This window comes from Oryzias latipes, chromosome 18 (assembly GCF_002234675.1).
Source record: "Oryzias latipes chromosome 18, ASM223467v1".
NCBI lineage: Eukaryota > Metazoa > Chordata > Actinopteri > Beloniformes > Adrianichthyidae > Oryzias > Oryzias latipes.
The window spans coordinates 26,994,281-27,015,372 of NC_019876.2; the positions used below are offsets into that span (position 1 = coordinate 26,994,281).

General features: G+C 41.0%; 1 protein-coding gene across 2 annotated transcripts; it reads right to left on the minus strand.

The window, feature by feature from the left end:
- Positions 1-9,945: 9,945 nt before the first annotated feature.
- On the minus strand, positions 9,946-15,645 carry LOC101156774. 2 transcript variants are annotated; one of them, XM_020711786.2, is made up of 6 exons: positions 15,303-15,645; positions 14,751-15,095; positions 14,493-14,606; positions 11,409-11,515; positions 10,784-10,886; positions 9,946-10,669 (listed from the first exon to the last, which is right to left on the minus strand). In XM_020711786.2, the coding sequence occupies exons 1-5, from the start codon at positions 15,376-15,378 to the stop codon at positions 10,821-10,823; spliced, it is 708 nt and encodes a 235-aa protein (XP_020567445.1). In that variant the 5' UTR covers positions 15,379-15,645; the 3' UTR covers positions 9,946-10,669; positions 10,784-10,820. The 2 variants fall into 2 exon arrangements, with proteins under 2 accessions (XP_020567445.1, XP_004080062.2); XM_004080014.4 differs by lacking the exon at positions 9,946-10,669 and having other exon boundaries at positions 10,724-10,886; positions 15,303-15,643.
- Positions 15,646-21,092: the final 5,447 nt, after the last annotated feature.

Below are 21,092 nucleotides of genomic sequence, written 5' to 3' on the forward strand. Positions count from 1 at the left end.
TTTCCATTTAGAAAGTGGATCTTTGGATTTGGATTAATTTAAGCACAAAGCAAGGAGCTCAGTTAAAATACAAAATCTGTTTTTTCTTTTGGGGTTTCCACAGGCCACCAGTGAATGAGGCAAAGTGAAAAGTCAAAGTAAAGGGGCAGAGATAAAGTGTTTGACCTCTGACTGGAATATCGCAGGTTTAATTCCCACTTTGCCCCCCCCCCCATGTTTTGAAGTGTCCTTGGGTAAGACACTGAACCCCACATTGCTCCTAGTGGTTATACGTTGTCGTCAGCGGAGCCTCCATCAGTGTGTAGATGGGTAGGAAGGTAGAAAATCGCTATACAAGTACACACCTTTTACTATTTACCATTTCAAATCAGTAAATCCCCCTGCCAACAAGACCAAGTGGCTCACAAATGGCTTAAAATTGGGCAGAAAATGTGGGCCCCCAATGGGTTTGTCCGCAGTTTCTGCGGTGACCCCCCTGTGTTTGCCCACATTGGCTAGCCTGCCACCCCGTGCACAGCGTAGCCAGCTCTGCCGGCCCCTGAGCAGCGGAACTCACTGTGGCCCATTTGACATTGGTGGCTGGTCCTAAAGCAAAAAAGTATAAATCTGTTTCTTTGCATCATTCTGAGAGAGTCTGAGCCAGATATTTGGCAGGAAGTGAGTGATACAAGCAGTTATAGGACATCATAATCATCACTTCATAAGATTTCTTGATTTTGGTTTGACACATTAGTGAAATTTGAGTGAACTCTTTTTAAAGACTTCTTGTGTGACACTTCAGGAACATCAAACTTTTCAAGAAATTCTGGTGGCCTGATAGATAATTTCTCTCTGTTATAGATTATTGGGTATTGATAACAATCATTGTCAAGTTATTTTTGCCCCACTTGAAGGGGAAAGCATCAAATGGAGGAAATGCCAGCAGGACTCCACTCATGACTCAAGAACTCCATGAACTCCTCTTCTCTTTATTTGTATTTGATTTTAGACAGAGACCTTTTCCAGTGTCAATGAGTAGTTGAAGAAACCAAGCAAGGTGAAAAACCTGTACAGAAATAATACTTATGAAAATATATTCTGTTTTACAATTAAATTACAAATAACTATACTTTAATTTCAAATAACAAAATATCATATTTCAAATGATCAAATTTCACACAACAATGAACCGTGATCAATGAATCAAACAGACATAGAAAATACATTTCAAACAATTCACGTCTAAGGCCCGTTCACACCGGGACGAATTTCGCCGGCGATTTTCGCCGACGTTTAACGCCTCGTGACTAAACAAAGGGCACCAATGAGAGTGTGCACACCGACGCGAAAAAACACCACGCGTCAAAGCGTAAAAAAAAAAAACGGGTTCGTTTTTTTTTTTTTTTGACGCCTCGCGTCGAAATCTATTCGACCAATGAGAATGGCGCTTTTGCACACGTGTCTGGAGCTTCTGAAGTTACAGTAAAACACAACTTGGGGGCGCTCAAACACAAAACTGCCTTTCTGAGCACACATACCAGCGAAGAAGATAGACGCCGAGTTGCGTCTACACAGCCGCGAAGAAAAATTGACGGACATTCTAAAATATCTCCGAACCAAGCACCAGTTGGAGCTACTGGTGCTTGAAATATTCATGTTTTCTTTGTTTGATTCTGACAAGCGCGTAAATAATTGCTCTCTTCTTCTGAGTGAAAAGCGACTTTAAGAAGCGTAAAGTTGCGCAGCGCCACCTTGTGTACAGGAGTATTTCTGTTTATATTAAGCGCCATCTAATGTCAGGGAATGAAATTGCATGTTCGCTCGGCTCATCGTCAGCGAAAATCGCCTGGGTGTAAACAAAAAACGTGGCAAAAAACGCTGGAGAATAATGCCTGGCGAATATTCGTCCCGAGAAACCGGCGTCCTGCTCAACACCAAATGCGGGGTCAACATGGTCGGAGGTGGTCGTACGTGGCTATCAAAAAGGTCCAAGCCGTTCCCTCTCGACTCAAGCTCCTGGATTAAACCTTGTCAATCGTTTTGCTGCGCTGGCGGATGACAACCAGGCTGGGGAATCCCCACAGCGTCCTCCCCTGAATCCGAAGTTGTCAGCTGTGACGCATGAGGCCGAGCCCTCGGCAACCCCACAAAACATGGATCCGAATTCCTCGGCGTCTGTGATCCCCCGTCGGCCAGGAGTGGAGAGGCAAATCAAGATGGATACGGAAATCAACATCTCCAGAAAGTCTCCCGTAATTTCCCATCGCAGCTCCACCTCTTCTTCACGGCGGAGGATCCTCCTGAAAAACGCCGTACTACGCCGTCGCCCCGGGGGGCTTCCATCCCTGGATTCACAGAGGAGCATCTCCCCGACGGAGCAGAAACACAAGAAGGAAGCATCTCCTGTCCAGCCAGGTGGTGTGGAATCCGCAAACTCTGAGCCCCACATGCCTCCACCTCGCCCCCTATTTGCTCCCACTACCCTGATAGTGGGTGACAGCATCATAAGACATGTCCGATTTTTCAACGCTGTCACTCGCTGTTTTCCTGGATCTACAGTTCGGGACATTTTGGAAAGACTATCGGGGATACTAAAATCACTTCCAACAACTGTTTTTCGTTTGATAGTGCATGTGGGCTGTAATGACACCTCCCGCCGGGAATCTGAAAAAACCAAAGCGGATTTCATGGACCTGATTAATTTTTTGAAAATCTGTGGAAAGACAGTTCTCATCAGCGGTCCTCTGCCAGGATTATCCCGGAGCACGGAACGCTTCAGCCGTCTACTAGGTATGAACACCTGGCTACAAGCTGCTTGCCTGACACAAAAGTGCTGTTTTATTGACAATTTTAATCTTTTCTGGAACCGCACTTCTTTTTATTGTCTAGATGGAACTCACCCAAACAGGATGGGTAGTTCGATTTTATCAGCAAATATCAGATATGCCGTTCAGACAATACCACGTGACTGACTGTTCTCACAACAAAGCGCTCCCCCAGCTTCTTCTTCTGCTACTAAGGAGCCGCACGGCTGTCTCACCAGCTCCCCCTGTTGCCCAATTACCTCACAGAATCCCAACTGTTGCGCATTTATTTCCCAAAGAAAATCCCCTTTGTTAGTATACAATTGTTCAGCACAATCTAAACCCATTTGTAGTATAACTGTCTTATATAATAAGAGGATTCATCCACTCAATTCATCTTACAACCAGCTAAAGAACCATTATCCTCTTAAATATAGGAGGTCTAGAAATCCTCATAACATGATCACTATTAATCCTTCGTCAAACCCTGCGTCATATCTGACAAACTTTGGACTTCTGAACATTAGATCCCTGGCTAACAAATCGTTTACTTGCCAGGACTTCATTACTAGCAATAAATTAGATTTTCTAATGCTAACAGAATCCTGGCTTAGGGATGGAGACTGTGTTCCCCTAATAGAATCCTCCCCGCCCAATTTCTCCTTCTTTACCAAACCCAGACCCTCAGGGAGGGGTGGGGGACTTGCCATTCTATACAACAATAATTTTAACTGCACTTCAGCCACTTTTGGTGATTTTAAATCTTTTGAGTCTTTATATTTTTATATAACTGGTTTGAGTAAAGTTTTATATATTCTTATTTATAGGCCCCCCAAATCAACCTCTGGTTTTATTGAGGAGTTTGCTGAACTTCTCTCCCTGGTTATGCCAACACATGATAAAGTTATTATTGCTGGAGATTTTAACATCCATGTGTGCTGCCCAGATAATCTACTAGCAAGGGAATTTTTAAACATAATTGATTCTTTTAACCTGGATCGAGCTATCACTGGATCAACCCATATCAAAGGTCATACACTAGACATTATTTTAACATGTGGGATCTCAGTCCCCAATGTGTCATGTATGGATTTTATCATGTCTGACCATAAGTGCATTTTATTTTCTCCAGAACTAAATGGTAATCCTCCTGAGTCTAAGGCTAATTTCATGTACTCACGTGTCTTCAATCATCTACTGCAGCAAATTTTGGAAATATTTTCTCGGTCCCTTTGGTTTTAAATTCTGATGCAAACAGTATTTTATCAAATTTTAACTCAGCAACTGCACGCATCCTGGACCAAATTGCCCCTTTCAGGTTGAGAAAAGTCCAAAATAAAAATATGCCTTGGATGACTGACAGTATTCGCAACTCGAAAAGAATTTGTCGCAGAGCTGAGCGCAAGTGGAAAGCTTCTAAATCATCTGTGGACTTAGAAACCCTGAAAAACCACATGAATAATTTTAACCGTCAAATGAAAAAGGCAAGATCAGACTACTTCTCACAATTAATTAATACCAATAGAAATAATCCCAGGGTACTTTTTAAGGTCATTAATCAGCTAAGTGAAGCCCCACATACTAGCAATTTACCGACTTCCCCAGTAATCTGTGAGCAATTTGCAAATCATTTTATTAACAAAATTTCTAACATTAGGTCTCAGATATCCATTACCAAATCTCTGTCACCTCCTTTTCTGCCAACTCCACCTGCAAGACCCACAGTGATCTTTGAAGACTTTCAGGCAATCTCCCCCAACACTCTTTCTGAGATTGTTTATAAAATGAAACCATGCCATTGCTCTCTGGACATTATGCCAGTTAGATTTTTTAAAGAAATATATGGATCTGTTAGCTCCCACATACTGTTCTTAATGAACACATCTCTTTCAACTGGCACAGTCCCAGATGATTTTAAGGCTGCTATGATTTAGCCACTATTGAAAAAACCCTCCCTGGACCCAAGTTGCTTTGAGCATTACAAACCAATTTCAAAACTACCTTTTTTGGCTAAGATCCTGGAAAAGCTAGTAGCTGAGCAGGTAATTTCCTTTTTAAATAAAAATAAATTATTTGAGACCCTTCAATCTGGGTTTAAGGCCAACCACAGCACAGAGACTGCCTTGCTGAGAGTAATGAATGACCTTTTAATGGCTGCAGACTCAGGAAAAATATCGATTTTAGTTCTTTTAGATCTCAGTGCAGCATTCGATACAGTGGACCACTCCATTTTATTACAACGTTTAAAATCTTGGGTTGGGTTTTCTGGCACAGTTTTTAACTGGTTTTATTCTTATTTATCGGACAGGTTTTTTAATGTTTTCATCGGCAATTCTTGCTCATCCAAGGTGAAAATGACATGTGGCGTTCCCCAGGGTTCGGTACTGGGACCTCTGCTATTTTCAATTTACATGTTACCACTGGGGGAGATAATACGCCAACATAACCTTAATTTTCATTTTTATGCCGATGATACGCAACTGTACTTATCTTTTAAACCTGGTGACCTTGGTCTTTTAAATAATCTCAATAGCTGCATTGCTGATATTAAAACCTGGATGGCCCAAAATTTTCTGCAGTTGAACATGGACAAAACTGATGTGATTATTTTTGGTTCAGTTAAGGCCCGACATGGTGTGGCTTCGAAATTGGAGTCTCTATCGAACAATGTTTCTTCAAGCTGCAGAAATCTGGGGGTGATTTTTGATACTGATCTTAATCTGGAGACACATGTTAAATCAGTGGTCAAATCTTGTTTCTGGCAACTACATAGGTTATACAGGATAACCCCCCTCCTATCAAAAAAATGTCTTGAGATGGTGATTCATGCTTTCATTTTTTCCCGTTTGGACTATTGTAACGCACTCTACACATGCCTTTCACAGCAGAGTGTGTATCAACTCCAGTTAGTCCAAAATGCTGCCGCCAGACTCATAACCTGAACCAGAATGAGAGACCACATCACTCCAGTTTTAGCGTCTTTGCACTGGCTCCCAGTCCGTTTTAGAATAGATTTTAAGATTTTATTGATTGCTTTTAAAGCACTCTGTGGTCTGGCCCCTAAATATATAGCCGATCTCCTCACTCCTTATGTACCTGGTCGCAATCTTAGATCTTTGGCAAAAGGCCTTTTAACAATCCCACAATCTAGATTGAAGACCAGGGGAGATAGGGCCTTTGCTGTAAGAGCCCCAACACTCTGGAACAGTCTCCCTGAAGAGATCAGGCTCGCTGGGTCCCTACCAGTATTTAAATCTCTTTTAAAAACTTACCTCTTCAGGTGTGCTTTTAATGATTTTATTGGTTCTTAAATCTAAACATTGTATTTTATTGATTTTATTGATTTTATCGATTTCATTGTTTTCTTGATTTTATTGATTTTACTGATTTATCTATTTTATTGATTCTAACCACTATCACCATCTCATATGTGTGCTGGTTTTATTTCTCCATACTGGAAACTGTTTTTAACACTGATTTTGTCTCATATTAACTGTACAGCACTTTGTAATCTGGATTTCGAAAAGTGCTATATAAATAAAGTTTATTATTATTATTATTATTATACAGGCCTTAAAGCGCACCGATAACGCGATAGACAGCTTATCTCTAAAAGTGCCCCTGAAACAGCTGATCAACCCCCGATCATTTCCGCATCTTACCGGCCGCCTCTCCACTTTTTTAGATGCCTTGGGGTGGATTTTTCTTTCATCTGACGGTTTGCCCGAACGACTGATTCCTTCAGCTCGCCTGTCAAATCAGTGATCACCGCTTTTGCGCGACACGTAAATCACCATGCGCACACAGGCAAGCTGACTGGGGTTTAATTAATCCCACCTGTTGCGGTTGGCCTATTTTTGGAATCTTATTTTTCTTTTCAGATATTATTCTTAAATTTTATAAGTCACTTTCCAAATATTCCATTTCCATCCTGATTTATCTTTTTTTCCACCACTTTAATTTACATATACACACGATTTTTTTTTTCGAGCATTAAGTGAGTTTTGACCTAACGATCATGGTGGTAAAAATGTCTTCGGTTTTGCATTTCTTTGAAATGTCAGGTGGTTAAATGTGTAGGTGTTCATATGCAGCAGCTCAGCAGCTAAAATGATGGGATTTTCCCACTCAAACATACTAATGTTGATTTAAACCAACACTGGCTTTGAGCAGATGATCCTTGCTGCTTGTGACCACTGAACATTCTTCTCTTCCGTCTATCGATCGCTCACTTTAAGGGTTGCCGCCATCCAACGCTCTGTGCGGAAAAGTTTACGACCATCCACTCACAGGATGGCAGCACTGTCAAACCACTGAAAGTACAGTGTGTGGAGTTTTCTAGCACTCTGAAAATCGAAACCGAGAAAAGAGCAAAGAACTTGGGAAGGGAAATTTTAAAAAAAGAAACTGAAGATTTTTCAGGCAAAAATACGTCATTAGTCTGTGTGAAATGACCAGCATGCACTGCTGATAAAACAGCACAGCTTAGTTCCAGTAAAATACACTGTTCAACAATTTAAAGGTAACACATCACTCTGATGATTCAGTCAATGAAAATGCTTTAAGGTTAAATTACATTTCGGCAGAGGATGTACTTCCTGGCAGATGGGCTACAGCAGCAGAAGACCAGACCTGTCAGCTAAGAACAGGAAACTGAGGCTACAATTCACACAGACTCACCAAAACTGGACCACAGAAGATGGAAAAACGTTGTCTGGTCTGATGAGTCTCCATTTCTGCTGCCACATTCGGCATTTGGCGTCAACATCATGAAAACATGGATCAATCCTGCCTTATATCAACGGTTCAGGCTGGTGGTGGTGGTGTCATGGTGTGGGGGATATTTTCTAGGCATACTTTAGACCCCTTAGTACCAGTAGAGCATGGTTCCAACGCCACAGCCTACCTGAGTATTGTTGCTGACCGTGTCCATGCCTTTCTGACTACAGTGAACCATCTTCTGAAGGCTAGTGCCAGCAGGATAAGGCGCCACATCATAAAGCTGGAATCATCTCAGACTGAGATCGGCATCATGGATGTACAGTCGACAAATCTGCAGCAACTGTGTGATGCTGTCATGTCAACATGGACCAAAGTCTCTGAGAAATGTTTCCAGAACCTTGATGAATCGATGCAACCAAGGATTAAAGCGGTTCTGAAGGTTAAATGAGATCCGACGCAGTACTAACAAGGTGTTTCTAAGAAAGTGGCGGGTGAGTTTACATTTCTATCCTCACATTCATTCAGTCAGCTTCCTTAGAACACAGATTACATGAGAACTCTTCTTATTTTAGTATGTATAACAGATGGTTTATATTTGTATTTTAAAGTTTATTGCTAGGAATCTTTGACCTATCGGAGTTCATACCATGAAGGTTCCAGATATTCTGTTTTTAATTCTTGAGCCAAAACACTGACACTGTTTACTATTTCATATGCTCAGAAACTCTTTGACCTGCTTTTAAAACCAATTTTTTCACATAAAAAATGGTTTATAAGTTTTCAACATCAGAACACACTGGGTTTATAAATAGTCTCTGTAAAATGTTCATACTTTTTCTTCATTAAAATTGTATTTACAGCTCAACAAGATAAAGTGGGACGTGCACACGTGTGGTCCACTAAAGCTCTGAGCCGCAGCAACCGCACATGCTCGCCACCATCGTTGTTCTACTTAATCCAGGCGCACTGCAGGATGCAGATCTTTGCAGCTTTTTTAAAAAGGAACATGGCCTGCCTTTTGTTTTCCATGCATGGTAGATCAACAAATAGAGATGTCTGTTCGGGACGTGGTTGTTTCCTCCTCCCCTGCAGAGAGAAGGGAAAGTCCGGTTCCAACCATCACCTTATCAATTAGTCATCAATATGACTGATTGAGTGGCGCTGAACTCTACTCTTGTGGTTACCGGGGCCCAACTGCGTTTAACTAAACTCAGCGCACTTTCTTTTTTCCTTTGACTCATAATTTCAGATGCAATTTGAATTTATAATATTTGGCCTACAAGAAACACAAAATTGGCAACTAATCTAATTATAATGTTTGCTAAGTTTCATATTCACAAATAAAACATTTTTTTCATCACAACTTTTTCCCCTGTAATAATTCAAAAATTATAACCTAATGTAGGTATCATTTCTAATAGTATGAACAATAAACAGCCATACCTACATATCAAAATTGTCTGTCTTTGAACATATTCAATGCATTGTAATGATTTATAATAATTCTTTTGATGTCATGTCCAATGTCATGCTTCCCCATTACAGGGTTTAGAGCAGAGCATGAAAGGTGATCATCACTGCTTTCTATTTCCGTAATAAAACGCCTCATCTGTTGTAATTATGTGTTACTAGAACAATAATATTAAGACACGCAACATAGTTATCTTTCACAAAGATTTGTGTCCTCTTACTGTGTAGTTTTTGAATTATTAGTACATAAACATAGCACTTTTAACTTCTGAAGATGAAGATCTCAAATTTGAAGTCAAATTTACAGTGACCTTGGTGCACCTATATATATATTTATAGGTATCGCTTGCCGGCCAAAACAGAGTGGGCATCCCTGGTGGAAACACCACCAGCGGATCGTTTCAGAAGTGGTGGGAAAACATCCCAGAAAGCGGCGGCAGACACGCCCCTCTACTCATTAGATGACATTAAAAAAAAGGTGTATGTTTGTCAAAATTGGTTAACATTGGGAGGAAAAACTCTGAGCTAAAGTAGGCGAACGGCAGTTGACTGATGCGGCAGTAAAAATACGAAAACAGCTGTAGGATCAGAATACCCAACTTTCTTTCTTTTTCTGATTCTCCTTTTTCAACTATCGCTACGGTCAGCTGCCAGTTAAATACTTTAGCTTTCAGATTTTCTTATTTTTCATCCATTTTCTTAAGCCACTGTATCCCTGTCTGTGTCACGGTGCTGCTGGAGCCTGTCCTGCCTAATGTTGGGCTAAGGCGAGCTACCCCTGATCAGCTCCAGTGGCCGGAGCGAGGGCGCCCGCCCCGCCTGTCCCGGGGTTAAAAACTGGCCAACGGAGCGGGGTTTCCCACCTGCTTCGTGCCGCAGATGGCGAAGACGGGAATCCCTCTGCTGCCTGCTGCAAGATTTTACATTTTTTTCATGATTCTCTTATTATCCTCTCTTTTTTTTCGCTGAACATTGACCTTTTTACAGAAAGAAAAAGCGGCAGAACATTGCTGCTCATATCTTTTCATTTAATTTAGCAGAGCTTTTACTGAGACATCTCATTGGTCGGTTTATGACTTAAATAATTTGCACTACAGAAAAATATTTAAAGAGGATTATCAAGATGTTGTAAAAAAACAAAAGGTATCAGATCAAGAATGGTTATTCCGATTAATACTGTTCTACTGACTGTTCTATTCTAGCTGTTTATTTCTCTATAGAAGTCTATGGGACTTTTGGAACCAGCGGGTACTTCCTGTTTGGCACACCAGGTGGGAGGGGTCAATCAGTCCAGTTTGCGTATAAAGTCAATGGAGCGACCCCAGAAAAAGCAGCTCACTGCTCAGTTTGTAAACTCCTTAAACTCACCCTGGGTTGTACAAATGTAAAGAGTTTACACAGAGAAAAGGGGATTAAGACCCTCCACTGCCTCAAAGACAAAGAAAATTGAAGGAGCTGCAGACATTTGCGGTGGGAGTTTGCAGTGATTTCTGTCTTCTGGCATCTAAGCATTGATGGGTTTTATCATAGAGCTCTGTGGAAAATAAAGACTGAGAACTCCTCATTCGGCCTGCAGGCCCACAGAAAAGCGTTCACAGGCATTCTTTCCACTTCCTGAAGCAGCAGTTCTCCATCGTCCCACTCAGCCTCGTCTCTGGTGAAGCTTCCATGCAGAATCAGTGGGTGAGGGTTAACTGACGAAACAACGGACGCCACATTTTTGGATCTCAGTAAATGAACAGACAAAAACAGGTACATAAATTATTTACTCACAACGTAAACTTGATATTTACAGAAAAGGAATGTACATATAAACAAGCTGAGAAGCAGGAGAACCGCACATCCTCATTCACGTTCTTTGTTTTCCACGTGCTCAAAGTAGTCCAGGGAGTCGTACACAGGAACCTGGCACTGGAGGGAAAAGAAGGAGGAGCTGTTTATTTCATGATTTAACATGTTGTATTTTTTATTTTAACCCACACCAGACTAAATGAGTGTGACAAGTAGAGAGAAGCAGGAAGTTAGCCACTCTAAGTAAAGCATCACACAGGAAATCTCCATCCATCCATCCATCCATCCATCCATCCATCCATCCATCCATCCATCCGTCCATCCATCCATCCGTCCGTCCATCCATCCATCCATCCATCCATCCATCCATCCATCCATCCATCCATCCATCCATCCATCCATCCATCCATCCATCCATCCATTCATCCATCCATCTTCTGAACCCATGCAGCATGTTTTTGGACTGTGGGAGGGAACCGGAGTTCCCAGAGAAAATCCACACATGCGCGAGGAGAACATGCAACCTCCACACAGAAAATACCCAGTCAGCATTTTAACCTCTGGGTGTGGGGTAACTGTTAACCACTACACCACTAGAACCTTTATAGGGGTCTGACAGCACAGATGGCAGCTGATGCTCACCCACTGAGAGGAGCCTCTGGAGGAGCTGGTGCTGTGATTGTCCATGTCACTGATGTCTGAGTTGGTGTAGGGACTCTGGTGTATGACCCGCGCCGCGCCTCCCGAGCCTTAAAAAAACAACACGGAGGGTTAAGGCAATTGAAACCGAAACCTCCCACATGTGTCGTTTGACTTCATCTCCGCCCGTCTGCAGCCCCGGCTTTTGTTTGGAGGGTCAGCATGAGAGAGGAAACCACAAACATCCTGGACCTCACACTAGCAGACTGCATGCCGCTCATCAGAATCAGTCACGTCAAAGAAACCTTCAACGTTTAGAGGCAGCACAAAGTGTGTTACAAGAGACCTGTGCAGTCATTCAAGAAACAAAATCAAACACAAAAAGATAGACAAACAGCCTGTCAGTCTGAATAAACATAATCACTCAAACACGGAAATTAAATCTACTGAAAACACAATCGTTGTTATTGAACACCACAAATCTCACAAGCTATTTAAAAATTCACCACCGCGACGTGTGAACATGTAGCTGCCGTCATTGCTAGCGCTCATTCTAAAAAAACTGCGGGGCTTGCATGTAAATAACTGTCAGGGCTGCATTAGCATCGATAGTGAGCGTTTTTTACTCTGCTGCAAATGTTCTGTATGATAAAATCAACAGCTAACCTGTCAGAAAGCAGAGATGCTACTTATCGTCAGGAAAAATCTCCCATTCCAACCACAGTTAAAAACAAAATGTTATAGTGGTGCTTGTTTTCTTTTTGAAAGATACTTGAATGTCTATGTTTTTGAAAAGTTTATTTCTATCAGCAACCATTTATTTTGAACATCAACAATTTTATGGTTATATTTTGCACTTCAGTTTCAAACAAAGCAATCATTTTTGCACTTTAAGATAAAACTATTTCTTTTGTACGTTATTATATCGGGCATTAGTATTTGTATTGAAAAATGTACTTGTTAAAATAGTATTTAAGTTAAAGTCTTAGTATTTGTTCTGACCTTTGAAATGCACTTCCTCTGTTCACAGATGTATGATAGACTGAAAAGGCTAATAAAGTGTTTTTATACAATCTGTTTAATTCATTTGCAGGTAGAACTAGTTCTGCAAATTTGTTGAATACATTAGAGCTGTTTGCTGTTACTTTGTACTCACTAATATTTTTTTCTTAAGTATTTAAAAAAATATATCAGTGGAGTATCGGTATCGACTACAAGAGGCAGGAAAATATCGGTATCAGGTTGTAAAAAGTCATTATCGTGCATCACTACATAGAGCAGGTGTCTGTGGTGGTAGAGTCACCTGTTTAAAGAAATACATCTATACAGAATATTTCTGGTTGACTTTAAAAAATATGTGGTTAAATAAAAGTCGTATTTTAGGAAAACACTACCTGTTAAATCAATGTGTTTCTATCAGTTTGAGAGAATCAGACACTTTTTAAACACATAATACGCATGTTTGTGTGATTTTATTACAATTGCTTCCAGCAATGATCTAGTTATTTTCTTCTCTAAACCTTTCGCTATAACCTTTTCACCTTTTCCCATCGTTTCTTTAGTTTTCATGGACCTTAATCTCATTTCTTTGCTTGTGTGCATCTTTCTTCAAACCCATCCGAACAGTTTCTGCTGTTTCAGAACATTTTCAGCTTTTTTTCCTTGGTTATTGTCACGTTTTGTGAAAACAACTACTTTTCTAGACTTCTGTTGCTTTTCTTTAAATTATTTCTCCTTTAAGGTTCATTTATAAGATCAGCACTTAAAACGGTTTTAATATTTGCTGTATGAATATTTTTGTTTTTATGCTTGTAAAATGGTGCACCCTTTGATTTATGTGTCGGCTTTGAACATTTTATGACATTATCTGTCATCTAAATATATTAACTGCACTTAGACCAGGGGTGTGCAAACCTTTAGAATGGTGGGCCACAAAAGGTTCAGAAAATTTGACAGAGGGACCGGACCAGGAGCAGATCATTTGGGTGTTTTGATTAAAAAAAATTAACATGGAATCGGGATGAAAACACGCCCATAAAAACCCAGCCTCATTTGTTGTTTAAACAAATTGATGTGTATTTTACCACAAACCAAGTGGACCACATAGTCCTTTTTGAGATATTTTTCTGTTACGCTGATGTCCCTATGGGTTCCTATCGGTTCTTTTTTAAACTAACATTCATTTTAAAACTGAGCATTTATTTTGTTCTCATTTTAGGGCCAATCGCACAGATGAGTTGACGTACATCAGAGAAAAAAGCAAACTAAGAGGAAATGCTGCGTTCGTGTGCTGTTATATGAATAATTGGAAAAAAAGACTAAAAAAACATGTCAGAAAAAGTCTTCCATATAAATGCAGAATAACTTTCTGCACCGAGACAAAGGTACACTTCTTTGTAGTGCACCATTCATGCACAGACACCAGAATTACTGGGAAAATAGAACAATAATCAATACACTTTATTCCAGTTTTCCAGATTCAATACTTTATGGGCGTAGTTTGTCCCCCCCTTGACTTAGTCCCACTAATCATTTTTAAAAAACTAACAATTTTATTTTTCAAGTGTTGGTAGCAATGTATTGTGTTAGTTTTTGTTGTAATGTAAGTTTGAGCCACTACTTATATGATCTGATGGTACAGGTTGGCGGCAACCAAGCGCGGCCGCCATCAGTGTGTGAATGTGTGTGCGTGGACGTGTGAATGGGACTTTGAAGCGCTCTGGGCCTACGAGGAAGGTAGTAAAGCGTTACGGTAGAACACCATACACGACATCTAAGTATATTTTTTCTGGTGATGCATTCAGTGGCTTGTGGGTTAAAACAGATTAGTCGTAATGGTTGAAAGAAGCGACATGGTGGGGGCTTCACTGATGATGTTTGGTTCTGTAGGCATTAAAAAAAGTAACTGCAGAGAAACACTGTAAATAAAAAAATGCATAAACCAGAGACATTAATATTATAAGTAAGGGATTGTTTTTAGGCTGCAACAGGTTCTGTGTGACTTTAAACAGTTTGGATGTAACTCAGACAACAGCGATCGGCCTCAGAACAGGAGCCAGAACGTTTGTCAGGAGGTTTTGTTTCTACCTTTGTTCTTTCGCAGACAGCAGAAGCAGGCTAAGGTGATCAGGAGCAGCAGCGACGCCACCGCCACAGACGCCACGATGGAAACTGGAAGACCCGTGGGTTGTTCAGGAACGTCTGATGGATTTGGGAAAATAAGAATCAAGTTTGTTTCTGATTTAAAAAGTTTGGTACTTAAAAGGATTACATTCAAACTCAATTACTTTTCAATAAAAAGAAAATTGATTATAACTTTATGGAGGAAGGCAGTTTTTCTCATACTTGTGTTAGTTTGGTTCTCTCTGGTTGCCACGGTGATGATTGTACCGTTTCCCCTGACTTTAATTAATTCAGGGATCTCAATGATAATTTCACAGTCGTATCTGCCTGAATCCTGTTTTTTGATGCTGTCAAAGTTCCAGAATGAACATTTTTCCATCTCATCTTTTTGAGTTTCTTGAAGCGGATTTGTCAAAAAGGAATCATTTTTGATTGTTGCTTGATTTTTGAACCAGGTCACTCTCACTCTGGTCCACCCTGTCCAGCAGCAGCTGATGGTCACAGCTTCTCCTTCAAAGGCATCAAAGTCTGTAGTTTGCCTGACATTCACTGTGTTCAATGATACACCTGTAAGGAGACATAGAGGAGGTGAAAAAGATCAGTTATAGTCAGAGACAAAATGATGAACAAAAGAAAAATGGAATTTGTTTTAAAAAGTGCTCCCAAAAGAAGATTTCTGCAGCGTTGTGCTTTATCAACAACAGAAATGTTGTCTAGTGATAAACAGGGTATAACTTGACTTGAGGAAAGCTGCTGTGTTTGTTTTCTACTTACTCCAAGAAGAGAGCGTGCAGAGAGAAGAGAAATGCAGGCTGATCAGCAGCAGCTTCATCCTTCCAGGCTGATTCATCTGTGAAGACTGAGACTCTTCTCATCTCACGTCTCTGGGGCCCCGCCCATCAAACGCAACAGGAGGTGTGCTTTTCGACGAAGTCTGCAAAAACCACAGCCTCTTTCCTTCCGTCTTCATGCAGGCGGCATTTCTAGAATCAGATGCCTCTTCTCGGCTTTGAAGGGCTTTAGCTCAGATGAACCGGGGACTGACCTTTGTGCAGACTCCAGCACCATCGGTGTGACGCTTTCACAGACTTTTCTCATGAACGTGAAGAGGAGGCACAACAGCAGAAGTCACAGCTGACATGTCAGGGTAGACTTGTGTGTGTGCGGCTGTTTGTGCAGCTGTTTGTGCGGGTGTTTGTGTGCACATTTGATCTGGCAAGTGTGTTTATGTCTCTGTGTGTGTAAGAGTGTGCATGAATGTTGTGTTGGCCAGGTTGAAACTGGACTTTAAAGAAAGCGTTCTGAATCCTTCACTGGATCAGGGTTTTGCTGCAGATCCCAGAATTCTCCTGATCCTGAGATCATTTTCAGTTTTTAAGGTTACATCAAGTATTTCAGGTCATCAAGCTCCTTAAGTCGCACAGGTGTTCCATAACGTCACACAGCGTCACACTTTATCAGTCCACAAAGTATTTGTCCAGTATTTGATGGAACAATCCAGATGTTTTGGTCAGATGTGAGTATGTGATCATTTTGCTCACCAGGGTGTTCTGCGTGACCTCTTTAACGGATCTGGTTTTTGTCCAAAAGTCTCTCCGACTGTCGAATCTCGACAAACTCCAAGTCCTTCAGTGCTGTTCTGCTTCTTTGATGACTTTCTGGACGAGTCCTCATTGGATGCTTGGAGTCATTTTGGGTTTGGATTGTTTCTAGAAAGCATCTCCACCATTTCTGTCTCTCTATGGATGATGGACTCTGACCTCTACCAGCATTCAGGAACTCCTACCAACAGAAATACTACTTTTTTAGTGTCCACCATGAACTCCCACAATCCATCAGGACTCTAACATCTCTAAGACTGTTAAAGAGAGCATGTAAACTTTATTTAAAAGACAGATACAGCTGCAACCATTGACGTTGCTTCCAACTGCCCCTCATGCTGTCTCCTGTTGAATGGTTGTTTTGTTTTTTCTTGGTTGGATGTCTTCAGTTACTTGTTCTGCAGAACAGTAAAACCAGTTTTTAAGTGGAGTCAGGCCAGATCGTTTTTAATCTTTTTTGTTTAATGAATGGATGAATAAATGAATGACTTAATCTACTTAACATTGCCAGAGTCCACCCGTTACTCTCTCTAGCCTTATTTAAGTGATCTACTTTTAAAGTATGATGAGGATGTCCGGGGCTGGACTTTTACTTGTTCCTAAGGAAAGGACCAAAACTTATGGTGAGGCTTCGTTCTGCCATTACGGTCCTCGCCTGTGGAACAGCCTGCAGGAGAACCTCAGGGCTGCAGAGACTGTAGAGGTTTTTAAAAAGAGGCTCAAGACCCACCTGGTTCTCTCTACGTTACACTGACATTTAAAATGTGACCCTTTCATGTTCATGCTTCTCACCTGCTCTGGAATTTCTTTTGGTGACAGGGTGGCAAACGTTTCAACGTGTTTGACGTACTTTTTTTTGACATAAAAAAACAAGGAACTGAACCCAAAATACAAAAAAAAATCAAAAAAACTGACTAAAAGCACGAAGAGGACCTGACTGAAGCCTGGACCTGGCTGAACTGACTGAAACCTGCAGCAAACGACAATCACGGAAGTGAAACAACAGAAGGAGGAAGCAGAAACACCTGAAGAGAAACAGAGTTTAAAAATTTCATAAGAAACTTCAGCTTCTGTGCAAGCAAAGAAACATATCAAGAAAGAAACAGAGACCAGTGAAGTCAATGATATTTTTATCTGTGCTTTATTTTCCTCACATTTGATTATTTAGACACACCCGTGGAAAATAGCAGGTGTGGACGAATTTCAAACAGTCAAAATGGAAATGAAGAAATGGACTTCAACAGATCATCGTTCATCACCATCCAGATGAAAACGGACCACATCCAGGAGGACAAAAAGGCATAAAAAAGAGGTTTGACACTTTCTGAAGAACCTGCTGTGATCACATTGACAAATGGAGAATGTTATAGTGAAGAACACCGTGGTACTGTTTGCAGATGTCTTCAAAGGAAATCATAGAAGTAGGTTTAAAGGTTGTCATCTGGACTTGGTTTTTAAGTTGAAGACGTTTCACCTCTTATCCAAAACGCCTTCGTCTGTTGTGAAGTAGCTGGTAAAAGAGCTGGTTTATATGTGCTCATGGGGGAGGAGTCAGACCTGAAACTGGTTAGTATGGACGGTATTTTTCAGGTCTGACTCCTCCCCCATGAGCTGGATGAATGAAAGTCTTCATAATAATATATTCTTCAAAGGAAACAAAACACAGTCCCTAGAGTTGTTGTGGTTCTGTTGGTTGTGCCTTTTCCAAGGTCATTACACCTGCTGCTCATTCCCACAATCAGCTCCTCCACACCTGCCAGCCATGGAGGACACTATTCCTGAGGAGGACGTCCAGCCAGAGCCAGATTGTTGCTCATCTTGTGGTAACAGTTTACGGCCTCTGACATTTATCTGCACCTAAGAACTACTCAAATCTAACTTTTGCATGATCCCTTCCAGAAATCCCATCCTGTCAGCCCGTTTGACCACCTGTAAGTCTCTCTGCCCGCTGTGTCTCATTCTATCTCCAGCGAAGACATAACATAACAATTCACTTCCACCAGTTTGTGTCCGCACTTGGATTCATCCAACACCTTCTCCTATCAGCAGTCGAACATGGTGGAGGTTCAAAAATGGATCTGCTGCTTCTCATTCTGGATATCTTGACCGTGTGAAAGGGATCATGAAGTCTGACCAAAGAATTTGGGACCCAAAGTGGAGGCCAGTGACAGACAGCTGCATGGTCATAGGTCTTCTAGCAGGACAATCGCCTGAAACACTTCAAAACGCTTTCAGAAACAGTCAAAAAGAGCTGAAGAGTTCTTTAAGAAATCCAGATTTAAATCCCATGGAACACCTGAGGTCTCAAAAACAGCATCTCGGAGAAGAAATCCATCACATCTGAAGAATCGGGAGAAGTTTGCAAAAGAAGAGCGGCCCACACTTCCAGAAGAGAAGTAGAAACTCGTTCGTGATTCCAGGAAGCCGATGACTTTCAACAAATAACTGGCAAATTAAAGTGCCAACAATTTTGAAAAACCTTTTTGAGTAAAGTTTGACATTTACTAAGAATTGCAGGGATGGTTGTATCATGACTATGCATTTATCACATACAGTTCTCAGGACCCTTTGGGGTTTTTAACTTCAGCTGAAGGAAAGGCCTACCTACTAAACATTGAAGGTATAGGGGAACTGGAGTCTATTCCAACCACTTCTGTAGAACTATGGCCTCCTTTGACATTGATGTGCTGTCAAATGTTTGAATGTCAGATTATTTTTGGAGGTCATTTGAAGATTTGGGGATGCACAGTGGCTAGCACTCTTTCCTCACAATGAGAAGGCACTGGTTCGAACCCAGCTGGGTTTGTCCTGTGTGGAGTTTGCATGTTCTCCTCATGTACCTGTGGGTTTTTTATAGGAACTCCAGTTTCCTCCCACTGTCCAAAAAACATGCTTCATAGGTTTATGGGTGTCTCTAAATTGTCACACATGTGAGTGTGGCCCTGCAGCAGACTGGTGAACTATCCAGGCTGTACCACACCTTCACCCAACAGTAGCTGGGATAGGCTCCAGCAACCCTGTGACTCAGTAAGGGATACAGCAGGTACTGAAGATGGGTGTTAATGGATATTTGAGACAAGTGCTGGAAATAAACATAGAATGTCCTATAAATCCAAGCAAACGCAACAACAAACCATACTTTTACAACAAACCATACTTTTATGGGTTATTTGGACATAAACGATGTGAATCTTTGTCAGTATTGATACAGTTTTTGGACTTTTTGGTTTGAGTCCTGTCGATGGTATCATATCTTCTGTTTGTTTATATCTATTTTATCCTTATCCTGTAAAGACAGTTTTCGTCCATACCTGCTCAAGAAAAACTCCTTCCTACCGGCTCCTGGCAGGAAAGCCTGTCCTGACATTCAGAAGACATGGAAAATCTAGCTGAAAGATATTCTTTTATCAACTTTCTGTGATACCCGAATGTTTGTCCACTTCTTTGGTATTATCTGAAGAAGTAGACTATCAGTTTTAGAGGAAACTACATGAGCTTCTTGAACTGGTGGTTTTGTCTCACAACTTCAGCGTTCTTTTTTCTTTTACAGATTCTTCCTACTTCAACCAGTTCGATTTATGACTTGTGTCTGATAAAAGGAACTCTAATACTAGACTCATTTTGAAGTGCTTTAAAGTGTTGGTTGATTGAAATCCTATAATAGTGTTTCTTTAGTGAGTGTCGGGATCTGCAGTGAACATCTCACATGTTGATGTCTACAACATCTTGGACAAATACTTAAAACTGGATGAAAAGAAATAACCTGCAGAAAAGAGGATGGAGGCCGGTCATGCTCTTCAACCGGCTCTTTAAAACAGTTTCTACGACAGCGCTTGTTAAATGACACGAAAGACGGGAAGATTTGGGAAATATGTCGACGTATGAAAAACAAAACTTTTACCCTCATATCCATTAGCACACTAGCTTTAGTCTATTAGTAATGTTCCATGAAGCACCCGATTGTATTTTGTCTAGCAGTTTTACACAATGATTATTTTAAAGCTTGATCTCGCCAGATCTCATAGTCCCATGAGAGTAGCGTTCAGTCACCGGAAAAGGAAAGGCATAATATGTAGATCTTTACTTTTATGGATCAATTATGGATCTATTGTCATGGTCCCTCTCTGCTCCATTTCACAGATTGAACCCAGCTGTTAGCACTTACCTCATCTCCAGTCCAGTATTTATAGTGGCCTTGTTCCAGTATTCATCGCCAGTTCGTTGCCCTCTATGGTGCAGTACTGGGTCAAAAATTTAACCTCATTTACCAAGCCCAACTTTTGTCTTGAAAAGTTCTCATTCAAATTTTCGCTCTGCCAAAATCTCAAGTGCCGACCTAGGTTCAGTCTCAAGCTCCTCACCTTCAAGTCAACCTCGCCTGCCAAAGCCTTTAGCCTCGTCACGACACCAAGCCACGCCATGACCATGCTCTTTGTCAAGCCATGTTACTCCCAGCTCCAAGTACCATCATCATCTGCCTCGTCAAAGAGGTAGAAGATGATGGTGATGATTCCACGGACCTCTCGTCAACCTCCAAACTTTAATAAATCCTTACTCGTCATCCTCTGTGTGTCTTCTTTCTGAGTTCCAGTGATTGGGTCTGTTCTTGTCACAGTCGATCATGACATCTATAAAGTTTGATTTTACCAACTCAGTGGTCATATCGGAGCTATCGAGTCATACAGTTTAGATCCAGATTCCAGCTCAGACGAGGAAAACACAGACGTTCATGGATTTATTTGTCTGCAGGCAGATGCATCGGGATGTGGTGGAGCAGGGAGCTTGTGGCCTGACAGTGTTCGTTTATACGTTACAATTACAAGCTTTTTCAAACTGTATTTTTTCATCTACTTCCGATATTCATCAATTTGAATAAAAAGATACTCAGAAATGCAATTTTGTACTTAAGTATTTTCATATTTGTCCTCCATGAGAACAATGCCACAAGAACAGGTTAAAAACA